Here is a 22,152-nt window from a genome sequence, read left to right on the forward strand (position 1 = left end):
CATTCACCTGTACACCAGGCAGACAGCACTCGGAGCAGTGCAGAAATCAAAAAACAGGTCGTTTGGATGGTTTCTGTATCCCTTTATGGGATTGGCTGTAGCCACTGGGGGCCATCTTGGAGGAGGGAGAGGGAGACTAGAGCGATAAAAATTGTGCTTGGAGTTTCTGTGGGAGCCGGAGGCTCATGTGTTTATACTGTGGCGAGGAAGACGGACGAGGAGGTAATGTGGCTCCTACTCATATTGGCCTGTCATAGAAATTATTGCTGCACTGCACAGGACTGTGCGTTTTGTCACGGTGCAGTCAAGGCACAAGGAAGCTTTCAATAAGACAGCAGCTAGGAGAAACAAACCAGCTGTACGGTCTCTGCCCTATAAACATGCACTAAGCCCAGGGTGTCCCACTTTAACAGGAGATAATATAGTAGCTTGAAGAATGCGACTTCGAAAGAAGGAAATGGCTTCTGCTATCACTGTGATGGAAATGGTCATCATGGTCTCTGTAACTAGATTACAATTCACGAGAGTGCAACTGTTGATACAATCACAATTAGATTACAAGACTTGAAAGATCCATTCTGCACAGGCAGGTCTTAACACATGGTTATGCCGAGGAGTGTGTATATTTAATATAAATAAACATAAGTAAATATCTGAAGAACCTTCACACATGACTCCAATATTGAGACTTTTAGCTTCATTTCATTGGTTTATATGCAAATAAATCATTTCATTTATAATTCACTGAATAAATACACCACATTTCGCTGCTGTCAAATGAGGAAAGTAACAACTTCTTTAGGACATCAACATAATTGTTAGGAAAGTTCCAGTGAGTATATCCACAGGAGCAGCCTCCTTAATTTGGACCTGGTCAATATTAAGAAGTGCAGCCTGCGATGCAAGGTTACAAAACTTCCCAGGGATAAACTGGACAGCACTAATGTCTTCCAGAAAAATAAGCTGGAGTGACGTGTGAGCTGCCTGCAGGAGTCTTACGCAGCTTCCACGCTGCGGAGTAAGTCAATGACTCCTTCCTTGGTCAGGAAACGAACCTCTCCGGTGCTCTGACACCAGACCTCAAATTGTGATGGGCTTTCTAACACTTTCTTCCCTGCTACCACCACGTAGGGATAGCCCATCTTATCGGCATCGTTCAGTCTTTTGCCAATGGTCAGATGAGTCCGGTCATCCAGGATGGCCTCTCCTTTCATGAGCGGCAGGAGTTCCATCATGTCATCGTAGAGGTTGTCCATATGGGCGGCAGCCGCCTCTTCCTTGCTCCCCTTCTTTGGTGGGATAAGGCAGGCCTGGAAAGGCGCGATGAGCCTGGGCCACCGGATGGAGCCTTCGGTGGAGAGGACCTCGATGGCGGCAGCTAGAATCCGGGTGACGCCCAACCCATAGCAGCCCATTTCTGCAACAGCCGGTTTGTTCTGGTCGTTCATGTACGAAGCATTAAAGATGGAGGAATATTTAGTTCCCAGATAAAATGTATGCCCAACCTCGATACCTTTTGTTTCACTTAATGCTCCTTGACACTGGGGGCATTCTTTCTGACCAGAGCTCATTGCTTCGACATTGGCCGCAAATCTACAACCTGAACACACCAGGAGCCTGTCCTCCCCAATGGTTGCAGGAAGCTGGAACTCATGGGACATTTCCCCGCCTATATTCCCGGCGTCTGCCTGCACTTTTACAACCTGTAGCCCCAGATGCTGGAAGAGGCTTGAGTAGGCATCACACACCAGGTTGTAAGTAAGGTGAGCAGCTTCTTCCGAGGCATCGAAGGTGTACATGTCTTTCATGTAAAACTCTCGACTGCGAAGCAGGCCAAAGCGAGGCTTAGGTTCGTCTCGAAACTTTCTGGTGATCTGATAGAGCAGGAGAGGCAGCTGCCTGTAAGACAAGCTCCCCTGGCTCGCTATCATGTCAGTCACCGTCTCTTCGTGAGTTGGTCCCAGACAGTAGTCCTTGCTGTGCCTGTCGGTCAGTCTGAAGAGCTCCTTGCCCATTAGATCCCAGCGCTCACTCTTCCTCCAGAGCTCAGCAGAGCTGATGCTGGGCATGTTAATCTTCTGTCCACCGATAGCCTGCATCTCCCCATCGATCACTCGGACGAGCTTCTCCATCGCTCGAACAGTGAAAGGCATGTAGGAATAGCAACCAGGGCTGCTGGGATAGATCAAGCCTGCCTTCAGCATCAGGCGTTGACTTCTGCAGGTCAGATCTCCAGGCTTGGTCTCCAGCCCGGATGCCAGCTCTTCCTGGAGGTTCATCGGATGGAAGAACTGGGACAGCGCCAGTCGCTTGGATCTGTCCGCAAGATGGTGGTGGTACCTGCAATGATGGCGGACGTGGTGTGCCAGGACGGGAAGAACCTCTCTCCAGCATCTCCTCAGCCCTTCCATGCTGTGTTTTGGTAGCAGCAACACCTGAGAATGAGAGATATGTGTTTTTTTGTGTATAGATACACGCACAGAAGAAAATCCCCTTAACCCAATATACATGACCCAATATTCAAGAAGTTACCTAATAAAAATAGTTCTAAAACAGTAAGTCTTACAAATCACACCCCATACACGGGCATCTGTACTTCCAAAGAAAAATTACAAGTAACTTCTTATTTCTACTGTGAGCTGTTTCAAGATCCCAAAAGGATTTCTTCGGGCAAACTGGTCTCTCCGAGAAACCAGTTTTTTGGAATAGAAATCTTTAAGTGCTGATTATGGCAGCACCGACCACACCGCCACCATGTGGGTGAGACAGGCCGCAGTACAATGCAGGTGGGCACGTAGCAGGACCAAGTGAATAGGACGTAGCTTTGAAGTGACATTGTCACACCTCACGGCCCCAGATGCCACCATGGCTTCAGAGTCAAGTGCTGCTTGTAGGAGGCTAAGAGAGGATTTTGGTAGGTCATCCAAAACAGTCTCCCAAATCATGTCTAGTTAAGACCAGGGATTGTACATTCCACCCACTGCCAACTTCTTCATTCTGGAATCGAAGAGTAATTTTCAAAGTGCATTGTTTTCATTTAGTCAATATCCAATTTAAAAAGACAAAGGAACATCATTTTTAAATTTCTCTGCATATTATAAATCAGATTCAGAAAATACCACAACGTACAGCTGTATTGTGTCCTAGTATCCTAAGGCATGGCTACTAAGGTTGACAAACCACCAACTCCATATAAAGAATGAATACTATGGGCAATAGGACAGACACCCTGATGACCACAGGAGGGCATGGGGGTGAACCCCAACCTTGGCATCCTCTGTCCTGGATCATTTAGGAAAGAAACAAACCATCTCTGCAACCTACCTGGTTTTTTTAAATTTAAATAATCTTTATTCATTTTATACTCAAAAACAACATAGAGCTGTAAATACGGCATTATAAAGCATATGTTAAAGTACATCTCCATTTGCATTGTTGTTCCCAGTAAAGGGGGGGTGGGTGCGAATCACCATATCCAACATTACAGGTAGTCAATATTGACATTGATTCACTACAGAGGTTATCAATAAATGTTGCTGTACAAAGATGTGAATAAACATATTGTAAACAAAAAATAAACATAATACCACCTAACTAATGTGCCTGTCCTATGTTCGTTGTAAGTTTATTACTGTTAAGTGTGTCGCTTATGTGGATTGGGAGCAGCCAGGGTCTTACTATGAGTGCTATAATGGGAGTAGAATAGTGGAGGAGTCATGCAGTGTATATGCCATGTTATGTGTGAGTGCAGTCGGTCCGAGCCAGAAATGTGAGACAGCTGTGTCTATTTGCTACCCCCGCGTTTGTATGGCCCAGCGCTCCGCTCGCGAGTAGATCTTAGTATGAGTACTCAGGGTGTCTGAGGTGTGGTGACCAGTTGAGATGTTGGTGCCACCGATACATCACCCAATATCGTGTGTATCGTGTGGGTTAGCTTCTATAATAGTTACGTACTGTTGCCAATCCACAGGTTGCGTCCTAGACGTTGGGCGTGGGGGCTGAGATGTCAGTGTCACGTGTTCGGCCACCAGAGCACGTCCGAGAGCAGTCAACCAGTGCCTAGTGGAGGGGCCCGTCGGGGACTTCCAGGCCATAGCCAAGGAGCATTTGGCCGAACCAACGCCAGGTATAGGAATTTATTGAGGTTCTTACGGAGGGCATTCCTTTTGTTGATGCCTAGTAAGTAGTGTGCGCTCTGGGTTGTGATCGTGGTTCCCGTTGCAGCTGTCAATATATCAAATACTCTCCCCCAGTAAGTTGTGATGTGGGGGCATGTCCATACCATAGGCATAACATCAGCACCAGTGTCATGGCACATGGGACAAACATCAATGGGGGTTGGGTACATTTGCTCTATTCTGTGCTGGGTTAAGTATGTGTGATTTAAATAATTGAATTGCGTGAATTTCAGTCTGGTATTCATGGAAATGATTTTGGGATTTCCCAAGCATTGTTTTCATTGCTTGTCTGTGATTTCGGTGGAGAGCGCAATTGTCAAGTATTCGCGTAATGAGGTTAATGAGGGGGGTGTCTGCTCTAAAGACGTTGTAGATGGCCGTGATGGCTTACCTGCCTGACCCATGTGACAGTAGTGTCTGCAAGTCTTCAGAGGGGATGGTACTGAGTTGATGTCCCCCCAGATTTGCGTTGCCTGCTGTGTTAGTGTGGCGTAGAGAAGGAACGTGCCGGGAGATACACCATAATCATTCATAAGGGTGTAAAAATCACATAGGGCTGAGTCAACAAATAAGTCTCTGCATGTTGTCAGGTCGGCTGCCTGGCATTTGGTGAATTCCCGGGATTTTAGAAGGGTATATGGCCCTGGTGACGTCTCGATAGCGGTGGGGGGTGGCGTTTGGCTATTATGTAATTCAACCAGACATTACGAGCTGCCTGTAATAAAGTGCTGCCCCGAGTCCTCTGGAGTTGAGTTTTGGTGCCTGACATCCACTCAATCGGATCTGATTGTGACAACGTCATTGCCCAGGTATCTAGTTCAGCTAGGTTCTTTCTTGCAAGCCAGTGCATAGGCCACTGGAGCTGAGCGGCTGCATAGTATAGCTCATAATCGGACACTCCTAAGCCACCCTCTGAGATAGGAAGATGGAGGTTCGAGTGTGCTACCCACGCTCTAGAATTGCCCATATCAAGCTTACTAGCAATGATCCTCTGCACCCTACCTTTGATATCCAAACAACTGTTCAAGATGGTTTTCACTGCCCCACGGTCATCCTATTGAAAGCTGTTGAGAAATCTTATAGCCCAGCATACAGATGTCAACATTACTGACAAGCAGCAAGTTATGTTATGTTATGTTATGTGCGATCTCTTCTATAGCGCACGGCTACCCCATAGGGTGTCCCGGCGCTTTGGCAAAGAGACCTGAATCCGAAAAACGCCAGACAGCAGCTCACAGTGGTCCGAGAGGTCAAGCAGAAAAGAGCCAAGTCTTCAACTCCTTTCTAAAGGAGAGGAGGCTATTGGCTTTCCGAAGGGAGACAGGGAGCTCATTCCAGTGGTGGGCCGCCAGATAGCGGAAGGACCGTCCTCCCATCCGGGCGCGTCTAATAGGCGGGACAGCGATCATGGCCGATGTGGCCGACCGCAGCATCCTCCTGGGCACATAGAAAGCCATTCGCTTCCTGATATAATTAGGGCCCACAGAATGAAGGGCCTTAAACGCCTAAGTAAGAATCTTAAAGACGATTCTTTTCGAGATGGGCAGCCAGTGCAACTTTTTGAGCAAATCAGATGCTCTAGCTCTACGTGGAAGGCCGAAAATGGCTCTTGCCGCCGAGTTCTGCACTATTTGTAGTCTGGCCCACAAGTATTTCGGCAGTCCCAGATACAAGGCGTTTGCGTAGTCGAGTCGCGATCCGATCAACGCCTGAACAACGATTTTTTTGTATTGTAGGGATAACATCGGGAGAAATTTTCTAAGCATCTTCAAGATGCCAAAGCATTTCCCCGATAACCCAATAATCTGGGATCTAAAAGAGAGGTCGTCATCGCATATCACACCAAGATTCTTGGCTTGCGTTGACACTTTCTCAGGAGGAAACATGTCCTGGGGCCACCACGATTTCCAGCACGGATCAGGAGCACACCCAAAAAAAAGCAACTCAGACTTGTCCGAGTTGCATTTTAGGCTATGCCGTTGAAACCAAGCAAAGACCGAACTGAGGCAGTCTTTGATTCTGGCACCATCAAAAGCCTCACCCTTCCTGCAAGTAAACAGGAGCTGGGTGTCATCAGCGTAGGATATGATCTGGGCACCAAAAGCCTCCGCTACCGCCGCCAGAGGGGCCATATAGATATTAAAAAGGGTGGGGCTCAGAATGGACCCTTGAGGAACCCCCGCCTCTAGCGGCGGCATTTCAGCGGAGAACGGTGGTGCCCAGATCACCTGTCGACGGTCCGAAAGAAAGGATTTAAACCAATCCAACACCGTCCCACGAAACCCGATCTCCCAGAGTCTTAAAAGGAGACAGTCATGTGGGACGGTGTCAAAGGCCGCCGACAGATCCAGCATGACTAATATAGCCTTTCCTCCTTGATCGAGAGTTTCCCTGATAGCTTCGGTGACCTCCAGAAGGGCTGTCTCCGTGCTATAATTAGCACGAAAACCAGATTGTGTATCATGGAGGATGTTGTTGCTCTCGATGAAGTTGGTAATCGAGAGCTGCACATGTTTTTCAACAACCTTCGCTAAAGCAGGGAGAAGGGAGATCGGCCTATAATTAGCATGCACCAGGGGATCTAAAGTGGGCTTTTTGATTAGTGGCAGAATCAATGCATGTTTCCATGCCGGAGGGACCACTCCCGTAGTCAGGGAGAGATTCAGCAGAGGGTTCAGCAAGCTATTAACAGCTGAAACCACTCTGCCCAAACATTTCGCCGGGCAAGGATCCAAAGGTGAGCCTGACTGAAGCCGGGACAAGAAATCATGGGAAGTGGTACAAGTCATTGGAGGGAAGACCGAAAGTATGGGCACGTTGTCTTCGCTCAAAGAGGGAGGAGAGATTGCTCTATGTGCTGACACTATGGGATCTGAGACAGAAAAAGACTCCTGAATCGTCGTAATTTTATGTGCAAAGAAAACTGCAAGTTGCCTAATCCACTCTTCAGTGTGAGAGTGAGAAGGTGAGCAGGCAGCAGGCGATGCAAACTCTTTAACTATTCTGAAAAGTTCCTTGCTCATATTATCCGCTTTGTCTATTCTACGTTCCAGATATTCTTTTTTGCCCTCAGCAATATGTTTATGATAGATCTTAATAATATCACGATATTTTAATTTATCCTCCAACTCGTATTTTCGTCGCCAAACTCTTTCAGCTTTTTTGCACTCTTGGCACATTTTTCTGAGTGAGGGGGTGAACCAAGGAGCGGAGACAAAACAATGGGCTGATTTGGCTATCTTCGCTGGAGCTAACTCGTCAAATCTGGCAGTCAACCACTTATGAACCGCCTCCAGGTTAAATTCCAGATCGTCAGTAAGCTCACAGGGATGAAGACGCAGAGCATCAGTCAGCATTTCCACTGAGACTCGATGGAAAGCTCTTGATTGACGGATCTCGCCCTTCTGCCCTCTCTGACCTATCGTGGTGTAATAAGGAATATCCAAATTTATTAAAAAATGGTCTGACCATAGCACTGGACGCGGGGGTGACACAGATATCTGCCTAGTGGAAAAAATTTGATCTAAGGTATGACCTTTATTATGGGTAGGGCTGTCAATATAAGGAACAAGCCCAAGCAGCGCCGCAACCTCCTGCAGTTTAGATGCATTAGGATACGCTGCCAGATCCATATGCAGATTTAAATCCCCCAGCAGAAGACAATGCGCTGAACGCATACACGGAACAGAAAGTGCTGCCTGTAAATCGTCAAAAAACGTGCCAATGGGTCCCGGTTGTCTATAAACCAGGAGGCCAGTGCAAGTCTGACGAGACGAAAGACCAAGAGTAAAGCCCATGGCTTCACAGCCAGATATGTTTTCCACCGGAAACGAGGAACATATTCTATCCTTTTCCACAATGAGAGCCACTCCCCCTCCCCTCCCCCCAACTCTGTCATTTCTTAAGATGGTGTAGTTCGGGGGTAATGCACTGGCCAGATCAGGGCCTGAGCCATCCCCGAGCCATGTCTCTGTTAAAAACAGACAAGAAAGTTGAGAGTCAGAGAGTAGATTCCAGATGTCCGTGGAATGTCTGCCAAGCGATCTGGTGTTCAAAAGAGCGCATTGACAGTACTGAGAAGGAGGTGGCAGCACCGTTTCCAAGGACACAACAGGACGCCAGCCACAGGTCGAACAACCTTTTCTCAGCAGACGCCCTCCCGGCAATACACACTGACACAACGGAGAGTGGTGGCTCAGAGTAAGCAGCTCAGCTGAGCTATAAACAATCATCCTAAGGCCAGAATCAAGACTAGGATGGACACAAACCAAAAGGAGATAAAGCCAGAGTCCTACCTCAGGGCTGCCGAGTCGCGGACGAGCGCAGACGGGCAGGACTCTGGCGCAGTGAGGGCGCCACCGCTGCGCGATACAGGCGAGCTTTAAATAGCGTGCTCTCCGCGTCCCAGATCACCTGGACGCTCCAAGATGGCGCTCACACTCCTCTACCCAAGGCAAGATGTCCGCCGCCAACCACAACCTCCCCAGAACCGGGCCCGCCGAACAGCGGTGGTTTTTCCAGAAATTATGGTGCAAGGTAGGGGGCAGGAGGGGAGCTAAAAACAAGGAATAACGAAAATTAAATAAAACGAAAATCCAAAACGGGTCTTTTAAAATGAAGTAGTGCAATGCACAGGAAAACGTGACCAGCGCGACCAGCAGCGAGGCGCTGAAGTGAATCTCAGCCTCAGGATACCTTACCCTGACCTTCTTTTAACTCAAACACAAGTAGTAGCCTTCCTTTCTAAAACATGATTTTATTTTAAATAAAAGTATGTTCTTCTTAGAGCCAACATCACATGTAACAATTTCCTATCTCTAAATTCAAAAAGTAGATATGATACCCTCAAGCCCTGGAACAAACCTTGCTTTCCTCAAATCCTGAGGATGTTGCAAGAAAAGCAAATGGACAAAGAAGTGGGCTACTATACCAAGGAGCTTCATAAAATATACTCTATCCCAGAATACATGTGACAGACATTGTCACATTTCCACTCACATCAAGAGACGTTCCTAGTACACCAGTGGATTTCCTTGATCATAGGTGTCATTTGCTGCGACCCCTCGTTTACATACTATAACTACAAGGGATTCACAAGTCTTAACAAACATTTTGTATAAGATGTCCACCTGTACTTAACTCTCTACTCCAAATCATTCCCTATATATTGACATGATGCTGCCATCCTGGAAACCAGTCAAGTGAATAGAGGTATGTAAAGATAGAAATACGGCACTATGACCTACCAGGCAAGCTACACAACATGTGTCTGCTAGGACACAGTACAGTATTACCTCACACATTTTGAGGCACTCAACCATATGCTTCCCAGCAGATGACAGCGTATATCAGCTGGTCACATAGCTAATGATGTCCTGCCACAGGAAATGTCCACACATGTGGACAATATGCATATTTGAGAAAGCTACTTAAGATTGTCAAATAAAACATCACAAATCTCTATAAAGGCATATCCCCTGAAGCCAACCACAGTCACAGAAAGCAAAGGGGCTGCTTTATGCTCCATAATAAGGCTATAAAACAGGGGGAAGATTTCAGCCACGACCAACCGCAGGGCTACAGAGGCAAAGGGAAAACAGTCAACCACGCTATCACTACCATGAAGGAAGAGCCAGCAGCTTCACGAAAACAACACTGATGGGTGGTTAAGTCCTTGTTACACATATATGTGCATACCCATACAAATTCTGGTGTGAATTCAAGGCATATTCCACCTATTAGAAATCTCCTGACTACTACGACCGATGTATGGGCATATCCACACCCATGTGAGACTCCAGACAAAGCGACACTGGGCGTCCCTGGGCTGCGTGTGGTGATTAATGACATTTTAAACTGCACTGTGGTTGATTGAAAATCTGCAGCTGCACGTTGAGTTTTTAAATACTTATGTTTCGTTTTTTGGGAGCATTTTGTATTATAATTTTGGGGGTATATTGGCAGGCAGAATTGTGAGCATTTTGGCCCCTCTGTACTTACCCGGTCCGTCCCCGTTACGCCACGGCTTTCTGTGCCGCTTGAGCGGAGGGACGCAACTCCTCCCACTCGCTGCATCACTTCCTGGGCACTCCCCTATTAGTACAATGTGAATCCGGTCGCGCAGCGGGCGCGCCGAAGGCAAGCCCGTCTGGGCCCGTCCGCAACCGGACAGCGGCCGGGGCCAGCCATGCTGCCGGTGCTGGCTCAGCGGGCGACAGAATCGCCTGGTCAAGGGCGGACCTGCTATCTCTCGATCTGGCAGGGCCTTGTAAAATCTATTCACCGGACTTAGGGCCAGCGCCCGTCCCGATCACGTGTCCAGACTGTGGGAGTTCGTGGTGCGATGCTGGTGCCTCCCAAGAGGTTAAACCAAAGGCTTACAAAAGACAGCCTTGCAACAGCTTTAGAGCAGGATTGTTGAACTGTAGATCTATGATAAGGCATGCAAATGACATCTGGCTGCTATTAGAGAGTCAGGAATGGGATGCCTTGTTTCTAACCGAAACCTGGCTGAATGAGCATAATATGACCGCCATTGCCTTAGCAGTACCGGACGGCTTTAAAATGAGTTTCTCCAACCGGGAGGATGGTAGGAGAGGTGGGGGGGTGGCCCTCATTTTCAAAGAATGTCACACCCTTACATCGGCCCTGCCAGTCACGATTTCGGGGGTAGATGGCTTACACTTTTGCCTTCTAATTAACCCGCAAGTGGCTCTAGCCGGGCTAGTTATTTATCGCCCCCCAGATTGCACAGAATGCAGTACAACGGCACGAATGGACATTATTGTCCAAAGTTCCGTCTTGCATCATCATTTTATTGTAGTAGGGGACTTTAATATTCATGTTGACAGACCGGATAGCTCACAGGCGGAGCAATTAGTTGCCTCATTGAGCGCGGCGAATTTGATACTATCCACTAGGGGTTCTACGCATAGAGCTGGCCATACGCTCTACCTGATATTTTCGAATATAAATGGCTTGTCAGTGGAAGATGCACAGCCACTGGTGTGGTCGGATCATGCATTAATCCCTTTTGTGGTAGTGTTAGAAGGGATTGGGCTGGCCAGAGGGAAACGCTCCTTCATTCAGAGGCAATGGAAAAAGCTTACCCCGGAGATTATGGGCCCAGTTCTGGCTCGGAATCCTCCACCTTTAACCACAAATGCTAGCAAATGCTTTGTATTGGCCAAGGCCCAATACAAAGAAGCCATGAGAAAATTTCACAAGTCAACAAAAAAGGCCAAGAAAATGTTTTTTGCGTCTTCGGTCCAACAAGCAGAGCACTCAAGTAAAGAGGTTTTTAAAATTGTACAGTCGTTTTTCAAACCTCGCTGTATAGAGAGGGAGGTTCCCCCGTCCATAGCACTCTGTGATGACATATCAACTTTTTTTGATAATAAAATACAGACATTTTATGATTCCTTTGTTCCTTCGAGGCCCACTGTAAAGGTTGACACAACAGCCAACGGCTTATTTTTAGTGCCCCTTGGCCAATTTCAGTTAATATTACTGGATATGGCTAGGCAGGAACTAAAGCGCTGTAAACAGGTTCGCCAGACGACCCCTGTCCACCAAAGCTCTGGGGGGTTGATGGCGGAATCAATTGCTCCTACTCTGCAGCATATCTGGAATACCTCCATTAGTACCGGGGAGTTCCCGGAGGGCTGGAAGAATGCCACGCTTCTTCCCCTGAAAACAAAGTCGAATGGGGACCCGGAGGACCTGAACAACCTCCGCCCAATCTCTTTATTGGCGGCTCCGGGTAAAATGCTGGAGAAATTGATTCAGCGACAGTTAAATAGCTATACTGAGGCCAACAATATACTACATGAGACCCAATCGGGGGTTAGACCCAGTTTTAGCACCGAGACAGCTTTGATCGAGGTGGCGGAGTCAGTGAGGTGGTCGCTGGATTCAGGGGACTCCGCTATGCTGATGCTCCTGGATCTGTCGGCCGCTTTTGATACGGTCGACCATGGTAGACTATTACAACGGCTCGCAGCGATCGGGCTTCAGGATCAGGCACTCGGGTGGCTACATTCTTATTTATCCAATAGATCGCAGAAGGTGGCGCTGGGGGCGTGTTCCTCAAAGTCTAGGGATCTGAGCTGTGGCGTCCCGCAGGGGTCGGCATTAACTCTTTATTATTTATTATTTACTTGGCCCCGCTCTTCACATTAATTGCCAACTGGGGGGTCACTGCAATATCTTATGCAGATGACACCCAGCTGGTTTTTCCCTAACCGGTGTCAGAGGCTGCCTTAGCCAGCTTTAAGGGCTGTCTTCGAGACGTGGCAACCTGGATGAATACGAATAAATTAAAGCTAAATCCGAATAAAACAGAGGTGATCTTTTTCGGGAAAGGCACTCCTCCCGCGGCAGAGCTACGGTGGCCCGCTGAGATGGGGCCTGCACCCACCCCCCGTCATCTAGCAAAAAATCTAGGGGTTAAATGGGACGATAGTCTATCCTTCTCTTCCCATATCCAGCAGGTGACGGGGTGCTGCCTTAGTAAACTGAGGAACCTGCGAAAAATTCTCAAGCTGCTGCCAGAGAATTGTCAAAAAACAGTGATCCATGCCACAATTACATCTAGGCTGATTATGCTAATGGCCTATATCTGGGTCTCCCGAAATACCTGACCCAGCGCTTGCAAACCGCGCAGAATGCTGCGGCTAGGCTGCTAAAGCATATACCGTTTAAAGATCACGTTGCTCCGCACCTCCGATCATTGCACTGGCTGCCGGTGACCAGCAGAATAAAATTCAAGGCTCTCACGTTGGCATTTAGAGCTTTACATGGAAACTGCCCGCATTACTTAAGATCTCGGTTGCCTAGATACTCCCAGGCCCAATCTCTCCGTTCGAACTGCCGGGTCCTACTACTCGTGCCGCGAGTCAGAAGGGCTCGACTGGGGGGCCGGACGTTCTCGGCAAATACGGCACGGCTCTGGAACACCTTGCCACCGGGCCTCCAGAGCGCATCTTCGGAATCCAGCTTCAGAAAACAGCTGAAGTCTTGGCTCTTCACACAGGGAAGCTAAATATCTTCTTCTCTGTGTTTCTGGCTTTGCTTTTGCTCTCACAGCGTCGGGACACCTCCTAGTTGAGGTAGCTGTTCGCGTTATACAAAAGTCAGTATTATTATTATTATTATTATATAATTAGAGGCCTTCCAACTCACAACAAGGTGTTCAGGAATAAAAAGGCAGCGAAGATCATATGGGGTTCCCAGAGGAATGCGTGCAATTGCTGAAGGAATTGCCAATGGAAGGGGGGGGGCGAGCGCTGCTAGACTTTTCGGTTGTGTTGTGTTAGGTGATGATAATATTATTGCATGTATGGTATATTACCACCATGTAGAGAACTGTCAGGATATTCCTACAAACCAAACTATACGTGAACTAGTCCATGGACAAGTTATGATGTTGAGATCACCTAAGGCATTTGTGAAATGGTGCAAAAATGCCATGATGGTGGTATATTCTGGTGCCTTGGGAAATGGTACCGGGTGAAGCTCTGATGCAAAAACCCTCTGGCACAAGTGAGCTCATGCACGACACCATTATGTTGATACTGTGAGGACATGTTAAGCCTTGAAAAAAGAGGAAGAATTCCGATGTAGCTGGTAACTAGATACCAATCCCATCGGAATTAGGAAGCTCTTGCAATGAGGGCATCTGTATCCAGCCAACCACCTGCGTAATTAAATGCCCACAATCATCTCCATCAAAAGGCAAAGAATGAAGGTTAGTTAAATACCATCATTCCACAGGAACATCATTTTATTAATATGGTGCTGTCTACGTCCCAGAGTAAAACAGTTTGTGTAAAACATGACGTTTTCAGCGGACCAGAAACCAAGATATACAGGCTTATTTCATTAACATTTGCGCCTGTATTTTACTCCGAGTACGCCACTAAAATTGTCTCCCTGCAAGCTTAGTGAATGGTTTATTCTTTGCTCACACCAGGGGGAATCTGAAAGGACACCTTCACAATGTCTAATACATATTTTCTTGCACTAGATGGCTTTTGAGGATTCAAGACAAAGGGCCCTAAAACATATGCAAAATGTTTAGGGCCCTTCTAATTTTTGATTGCCCTTTTGAAATAACTCATAGTTGAGAATACTATTATCTAAACATAAACTAATTTTTAAGGGAAAATAAAAACGGATACGGAATGGGCTTCTGTTTGGAGGGATATTTTTCAGCATAATAAATCCCTGGCACTTCGGGAAGCTCATTATAAACCCCTTTACGACTGGTACCTCTACCCTACCAAGCTTCAGCGTATCTTTCCAGACACATCAGACTTATGTTGGCAGGGATGCGGTTTACAGGGGGATTTCCGGCATATATGGAGGGACTGTCCTAGGATCCGCCCATTCTGCGATGAAATCCTTTCTCACATCAAAGATATTCTGGGTTATCCCATTCCCACCTCCATAGATTTTGCACTTCTAGGCCTCCGAGACCCTCTTTTGGTGAGACAAACTAAGGCGGACAAGGCGATTATGTGGACTTGTTTAGGGGCGGCCAAGCTTACTTTGTCGGCTGCATGGAAAAAACCAGAGGCACCGGCGATCTCTTTATGGCACGCTCGTCTATGGCGGATCCTGTCCATGGAACGTTTGGCGGACATTCTCCAGACTGATTCTGAAGCCTTTACAATGCACTGGGGCCCTCTGGTATCCTACCTCCCTGGAGGTTTGCCCTCTGCGGTTTGTCCGACAACCGTACGGGCTCTACATCTATTTCAGTTTTAGCGGCCTCTGTTTGTCGGCTGTGCGCCTTGACAGCTGCCCCGGGGGTCATATAGTTTGGTTTGTATATCACCACCACTACCTGTATTACTGCCTTTTTAGGTCTCGTGGCGTAACAGCGCGTCAGCGCTGTGTCCGCCAGGAGATCTTATGTTACTGACTGTGCTTCCCAGGAGACAGCACCTGGACGCGCACATCTCGCAAAAGGCGATCGGCGCAGGCCACGCGCGCGCGAACGCGCTCACCGTGGCTGTCTCCTGGGAAGCGCAAACATACACACGCACACCTCCCCCTGCACGCATGCGCACACACATACACAAGCACATATACACGCACGGAGAGACATCCCCCCCCACCCCTCCGCCGTCGCACACACAGACACACGCACACATACAGGCATCCCCCCCTTCCCCGCTCACCGGCACTCCGGACTTGTGCAGCCTCCTACCGCGGGGCTCTCCCTAGGGCATGGGAGCCCCGCGTCACCACTGCTCCTCCAGGCACTCCGTGGGCGCGGGCTTCACAAAACGGAAGTCCCGCCCCACGATAGGTTTCGTTTTGCGTGCGCACGTCTTCTTAGGAGTGGGATTCGCGCACAAGACGGAAGTCCCGCTCCCACCAAAGGTGTTGCATGTTAAAAAGCATATTTATGTAAAAACATGAATTGGGGTCAAATAATGCCCTCCCAGGGTTCTGGTGACACCACTTTCTAAACGCCAGGGCGTGCTTGACCTGCGGCCCTATTACATCATCGGTAACCCTATACTGCCACCTGTGCACAAGTGTGCCAAACCCATGTAAGGCATAATTCTCGTATAAGAGCATTGCAAATGCTTGCTAATCAAGTCGTACGATTTCTACTGAGATATACGCAGGAACATGACCACTCAATTATGGAACATTTTCTTTGCTCTGGTTAGATCCTAAAATCTTTCCTGAAAAATATTGCAAGGCTGGGCGCTTCCTTAGTTCAGATGGTTATTTTATTTTCTGCCTCTGTAGTATTTTGAAAAGTCACTGTTTTTCTTTTAACACTCGAAATTGTGATTTGGTGGAAAACGCTTTTATCCTCATAATGGGATGTTGAGTTTAAATTTAAACCCAGAATTCTAACACACCTAATTGCCTCCAAGAGAAATGCCAGTTGGCTGGATTATTTTGCTTGCAGGTCGTTTATGAAACAGCTTTGGTTTTTTCACGTCACACAGCTGTACGTGTGCTACAGCAAAATCATTATATTGTTGATTGTAACAATAATTGCCAATGCGTATTACAGACTACTCATAAACTACGGGACGTGCAGGGGCTCAGGGAGTGCAGCGTCAAGTGCGGACTCGAAATGTGGGATTGCTAAATATGAGTGCGTGTGAAGCGCACTGATAGGGACTTATTTACAGGCACCCTGCGCAGTAAGTGAGTCATTTTTAATATGGGAGAAAGTGACTTACCGGCATCGCAAGGGGCTTGTAAATAAATCCCATAATAGTTTACTCACATCACTCATCTCATTAACGCGCGTATTAAAGGGTTGGACTGCGCGATCCGTCGCTATAGTCTTGTCTGCTCTCATCTGACGCCTCCTGTGACCTTGGGCACATGCATCATGTGCAATTCGGCCTCACTGGGAACTGTTGGTGTGCAGCTTCGTCTTTGATTGACAGGTAGGTTGTGGCGAGCTGTGCGAGTTCACATGTCAACGGCTGTGCAATCAGGCGATTGCTTCTCAATTAATGGTGCCTTAGGCGGTGTGTGAATAATAACAGCTGTGAGCCCGTGCCTGAGGTGCATCATCAGAGCTGTGTGAATAATGACAGCTGTGAGCCCGTGCCGGAGGTGCATCATCAGAGCTGTGTGAATAATAACAGCTGTGAGCCCGTGCCTGAGATGCATCATCAGAGCTTTGTGAATAATAACTGTCAGCCCTGTGCCTGAGGTGCATCATCAGAGCTGTGTGAATAATGACAGCTGTGAGCCCGTGCCGGAGGTGCATCATCAGAGCTGTGTGAATAATAACAGCTGTGAGCCTGTGGCTGAGGTGCATCATCCGAGCTGTGTGAATAATACTGCGTCAGCCCCGTGCGTGAGGTGCATCATTAGAGCTGTGTGAATAACAGCTGTGAGCCCGTGCCTAAGGTGCACCATCAGAGCTGTGTGAATAATAACAGCTGTGAGCCCGTGCCTAAGGTGCATCATTAGAGCTGTGTGAATAATAACAGCTGTGAGTCCGTGCCAAAGGTGCATCATCAGAGCTGTGTGAATAATAACAGCTGTGAGCCGTGCCTGAGGTGCATCATCAGAGCTTTGTGAATAATAACTGCGTCAGCCCCGTGCTGAGGTGCATAATAACTGCGTCAGCCCCGTGGTGAGGTGCATCATTAGAGCTGCGTGAATAATAACAGCTGTGAGCCCGTGCATGAGGTGCATCATCAGAGCTTTGTGAATAATAACTGTCTCAGCCCCGTGCGTGAGGTGCATCATTAGAGCTGTGTGAATAATAAAAGCTGTGAGCAACAGCACTCTTGCACACACTCAAACTGCTCACCAATTCAAAGTATGCTAAAAAAATGTGTGCAACGCATTGTCATACACAATGCCAATAACAAACTTTAATGCTGCGAGACCTATTGCATTGCAAATGCTTGTTTCTTTTTGCTTCTGTTATCTACTGTTTTATTTGTATTGCGTCACCACCGGATGGGGCAGGTGGGAGGGGGGAGATTATGTTGGGTTGGGGGAAGGGGTTTTGTTAGTTTCGAAATTGGCATCATTCATCTGGCACAGGACGGAGACCGGCTTGAGGACTATGCGAAGCTGAACCCACCATAGCTCCTGATATCGCTTCCCGGGCAGTTTCCCGCCCTTTGTACCATCTAGACTGTAGTCTTTTGTATTTGATCTTGTCTGATGCTTAATAAAAAGATAATTTTGAAAAAAATAAAAACGGATAGAAAGAAACAAAACAGTCAAATATGTTGAGCATTTACTTGGGTAGAAATGTACCTACAATTTCCACACTGATTTTCTTCTGTGCTAAAATATTGATTCAAAGTCATTTTGTGGAAAAGAATGATCATTCTTTGCACCTTACTTTGAAATCAGTAGTATTACCAGCTGAATACAAAAAAAAGTACTTACGGCAATCTATCAGGAGCTAAACTAAAACTGTATATTCATGCTAATTGGTACAAAAGTGCATCTCTTTACGGACTAAATATAGCAACAAAGAGTTTTTTCTATGCCAGAAGCTGCACTGCCTCTTATAACACTTTTTTCTATTTGAGCTAGAGGTTTTCAAATGTTGAATTCTGACCATGATGGATTATTTAACAAACATGAACTATCCATAACTTTATGGAAATTACAGGACTGGCCCTACGTATAGTGAACAACTTTCGTTACCCTAAAGTAAGCACTATTAACACTGACCTCCTGTTCTATAAGCTCACACCTCCTCCTCCAAGACCTTCAAACAGTTCAGCACCTGCTCCTGAAACTAGGGCTGACAATCAACCAAATCTCATTAATAACAGAGACCATAGGCGGAAACAACTTGGCCATCACTCACTGAACCCCACATCCCTTCTTTATTAAAATCAAAAAGGAAAACAATATGAACAGCCTTTACAAGTTGGGTACATTTGATCAAATTTTTCGTCCCACAAGAAACCAACAAGCTTAAAAAAAACATGTGTCAACCAACCTAAAAGGGTCCTGCCCATAAGCCTACGTCTGCCCTGTCTCTGGTGTGTGCTTTATTATTGCCGTCCCTCCAACCCCCTCATTGCGGAGCAGAAAGCGCTATGATAGCTAGCACGGTCCGTGCCATAGCACTTTTTTTAAATTTAATTTAAGCCAGATTTACAAACATTGGCAAGACCAAATAGCTCGCGCTGAGCTATCTGGCTTTTGTTAAAAAAAAAGGGAAGATGTTACACAACAGCACAGTCTGTACAACATGGCTTAAAGTAAATACAAACATAGCGCTATGGCGCGGTCAATCTTGGCCGCACTACAGCGCTTTGTTTTTATTTACTTTGAACCATGTTGCACTGTAGCTTACACTACTGTGCAGCATTGTTACAACTGTGACAATGCCAATAGGCTTTGCATAGGTGAAATGTATCAGCTTTACCAATGGTTGTTCCACTAAGCTTTCAGAGGGGAGCAGACATGTACCTCTCCCAACCCATCACTTTGTGCTAAAATTCTTTGCCTTATACTCCAAACTAGTTCATGCAAAGTTTTCTATGCTCCAGGGTTCTGTACTGTTCCTAGTCATTTGTGTTCTACTTACAGATAAAAGACAAGATTTACCAAAATGCTGATGATATACATCTCTACTTGAAAGTCACCTCTACTTCAGAAATCCAATGCCTCAAACACTGCCTGCACATCATCTAGACCTGTATATCCAGCAAAAACAAACATGAAACAGTACAAACCTGGCTCAATGACGCTTTGAGTCCCAATTTTCATTGCATGCCAAGTCTCTTGCATTCTACCTGGACACTTACCTCACCCTCAAGGAGCACATTGCCAAAAAACACAAAGACAGCCTGCTACTACTTTTCTGTTCGAAAGAAGGTGAAAGTAATTTCTTCCAGGCAGTGAATTTAGAACTGCTGTCCAAGCACTCAGTCTCACATCCTTGCGGTAGTAACGCCTGGCTCCATCGCCTCCCAGGTTCATCACTGTCGCCACATAAGGGCATTTTTTACACCACAGCACTTCTCATTCAGGGGCAAGAAATAAGATGATCACATCACCCCATCGTGATATAATTCCATTGACCCCTCTTTGCCACCCTGTACCATTTTCAAAAACTACTGCATCATTATAACAGCAGTGTAGTTAACATCTGTAGGAATGTCTGTGGTCAAAGCGCCAGGATACCCTTTGGGTGACAGCTGCGCTCTATAAGTATGCCTACATTTACATTTACATAAAGTGTTAGCAGTGTAACTCAAAACGCTGTTCCCATAGATATAACTGTTTTCCTGTGCCGGGGACTACTCTATGGCATGCCTTCTAAAAATCTGTGGTTTCCTTTCTCTTCATTCGCGCGTGCTTTGAAGCACCTATTTGATGAAACGTGCTTGCCTGCCATGTTCTACACAACATACAAGCAGTATAACAAACACTCTCTTACATCAACAAAACATATGTTCATGTATTCCATATCATTCCATATATAACAAACGTAACTGAAATCTCTTGCATCAATCTTCTGCAGGGTTGCCATCTCCCACCATGCCAAAGGAACATTATCTTTCCAACGGTGGGCTTTTGGCACCCTAAGTCTTTCTGGGAGTTTTAATCTGGGCTTGTGTTCACTGAACTAATTTGACTTAGGCACCTGATGACAAAGGTTTGTGAGAGGGCAGTAAAGGACTTGAAACAATGTGTCCTATTGAAATTGAGCAAGGTTGTTGAAACCCTAAATTTTACATCATCATCCTATGATATCATTATGCATTTAACCAGATGATGTCAAGCCATCAAGGGACAGAGCTGTGCGTGTGTTTAGAAATCGTTGTTTTCGAGTGCATTGGTTCGAGTACAACTGAAGTGGAGGGACTACAGCTCCCAGAATTCCTTAGATTTCATACTAAACCCCGGGAACGGAGTACTGTGCCCTTCGCGACATTGAGCGAGCTGGTAAACTTAGTTTTAAGCTAGTAATACACTGCAAATCGATATGCTCCTCCTACTTTTATTTATGCGTTTACATGTGGATTTAATAGCCGGTATATGCAAGGTGCAGGCTTTTTGGTAAACTCGTGGAAAAGGCTCGACTACCGTAGAAGGTCTTGCTTAAGTAACCGAAACTGGCAGGTTGGCTGCCCTAACACGATCAAAAAGGAATGCGCAAATACTTTCTCACTATACAGTACCTTATTTACCCGTAAAATAAATTTGCCGCCGAATTGATCTCGAACACTGAAATTGTTTCACAAATCGAAACTACTCGCCGAATGCAGCACAGCAGCAATGATTAGCTGCTACCGAAATAATGAAAGGACTACCGACGCAAAAGTACACCCAAGCAAAAGTACATTTTGTATTAAATTGTTTAGCTTCTATTCAGCAAGTTTTTGTAGGTTATAAGGATTTTGCTGAAAGCGTAACTAAAGCGGCACTTTTGGGAATCATATATTTTCTGAAGATTTCTTTGGAAGAGTATCCTAAAATCAAAGTATTATTCTCTCTGTTTGTATAAAGTCTGTAATAAACGTAAGAGAAAATATATGCATTCTGTTTGTGCGTTTTGCTGCAACATTTTGCATACAAGAAAGGGGTAACAATTCGTTTCAAGATGTCCGCCTTTATTGACACGCAAAGGGGGTGAACCAATGGTAAACTGGTGCGTACTCTGCACAGAAATCCAATGACAAACAGCTGTCCATGTCACGCGAAACAAGGAAGTGCAGACCAAGAGAACAGGATGACACAACGAGGTTTTTGTAGATATGTTTTATCTAAAATAATTTGAAATTGATATTATTCAGAATTATATATCACATCAAAAAGAGGACACGAGTATTACATTAGTAATCATACATTATAAAGAGTTACGGGATGAAACAATGTATCTCTGTAACGTAAATGTTATCTGTCCTTAAGTTATGTGTTTAAAGTCTCGTTCCATTTTATTTTTCTGCTACTAGTATTTTATACAAACTTCCATTCCAACATGGGGATTTAGGTGGCTATTACCTTACACGCAGGTCCTTCTTCTGTTTTTGTGATTACCCTAGAAAGGGAGCATGTGCATACGAATTGCTCAGGTTCCTTCGTATGCGACATGCCATATGATTCCATATTCCTTCCTGTTCTGATTTCAACAGTGTAACTAAAGAAGTCATACCCTTTAAAGACATGGCCTCAGCAGAAGATGATGACACTATGGACCAGTTTATGGATAAATTCAAAGCTCAGAAGTACAAAGGAGCGTTCAAAGAAGAAACATGGGAAGAGGTTTGGTGTTTTATTTTGTACTGGATGTTCACATCTGATTGAAGGTGTGATGATTGACACAGCTGCAAGGCCATACGATGTGGGCACCCGGGCAACATAATATTTTATGGGTCCTCTGTTTTTACTTTATTTAGTTATTCCGTGTTCTTTATGGCAATTTTTCCAAAAATATTTTTTAATGACTTAGCAATTCCTGTTGTCGTATTCCTAATGGAACACGACCAGGTCT

The 22,152-nt window shown here is 46.1% G+C and overlaps 2 protein-coding genes across 3 annotated transcripts in view; one reads left to right on the top strand and one right to left on the bottom strand.

Annotated features, from left to right (window-relative positions):
• Positions 1 to 682: 682 nt before the first annotated feature.
• PARS2 (prolyl-tRNA synthetase 2, mitochondrial) lies at positions 683 to 21,796 on the bottom strand. Of its 2 annotated transcripts, none has more exons than XM_078670254.1 (2): positions 21,663 to 21,796; positions 683 to 2,435 (listed from the first exon to the last, which is right to left on the bottom strand). In XM_078670254.1, exons 1-2 carry the CDS (start codon positions 21,765 to 21,767, stop codon positions 996 to 998), a joined length of 1,545 nt encoding a protein of 514 aa, XP_078526380.1. In that variant the 5' UTR covers positions 21,768 to 21,796; the 3' UTR covers positions 683 to 995. The 2 variants fall into 2 exon arrangements, with proteins under 2 accessions (XP_078526380.1, XP_078526389.1); XM_078670263.1 differs by lacking the exon at positions 21,663 to 21,796 and adding an exon at positions 20,840 to 20,957.
• The window catches only part of TTC4 (tetratricopeptide repeat domain 4), a 160,306-nt gene continuing 159,943 nt past the window's right edge, over positions 21,790 to 22,152 (top strand). The window contains exon 1 of the mRNA XM_078670273.1: positions 21,790 to 21,923. Within this exon, the coding sequence (XP_078526399.1) occupies positions 21,825 to 21,923 (99 nt within the window). The 5' untranslated portion in view covers positions 21,790 to 21,824. The remainder of the gene's footprint in view (positions 21,924 to 22,152) is intronic.

Source organism: Lissotriton helveticus, chromosome 1_2, assembly GCF_964261635.1.
Source record: "Lissotriton helveticus chromosome 1_2, aLisHel1.1, whole genome shotgun sequence".
NCBI lineage: Eukaryota > Metazoa > Chordata > Amphibia > Caudata > Salamandridae > Lissotriton > Lissotriton helveticus.

Excerpts from the sequence above, each read along its gene's own strand:
- PARS2 (XM_078670254.1), bottom strand. The coding sequence starts at position 21,767 with ATGGAATCATATGGCATGTCGCATACGAAGGAACCTGAGCAATTCGTA. Across the intron at positions 2,436-21,662 it reads AAGAAGGACCTGCGTGTAAG|GTGTTGCTGCTACCAAAACA; the intron begins GTAATAGCCACC and ends TCTCATTCTCAG.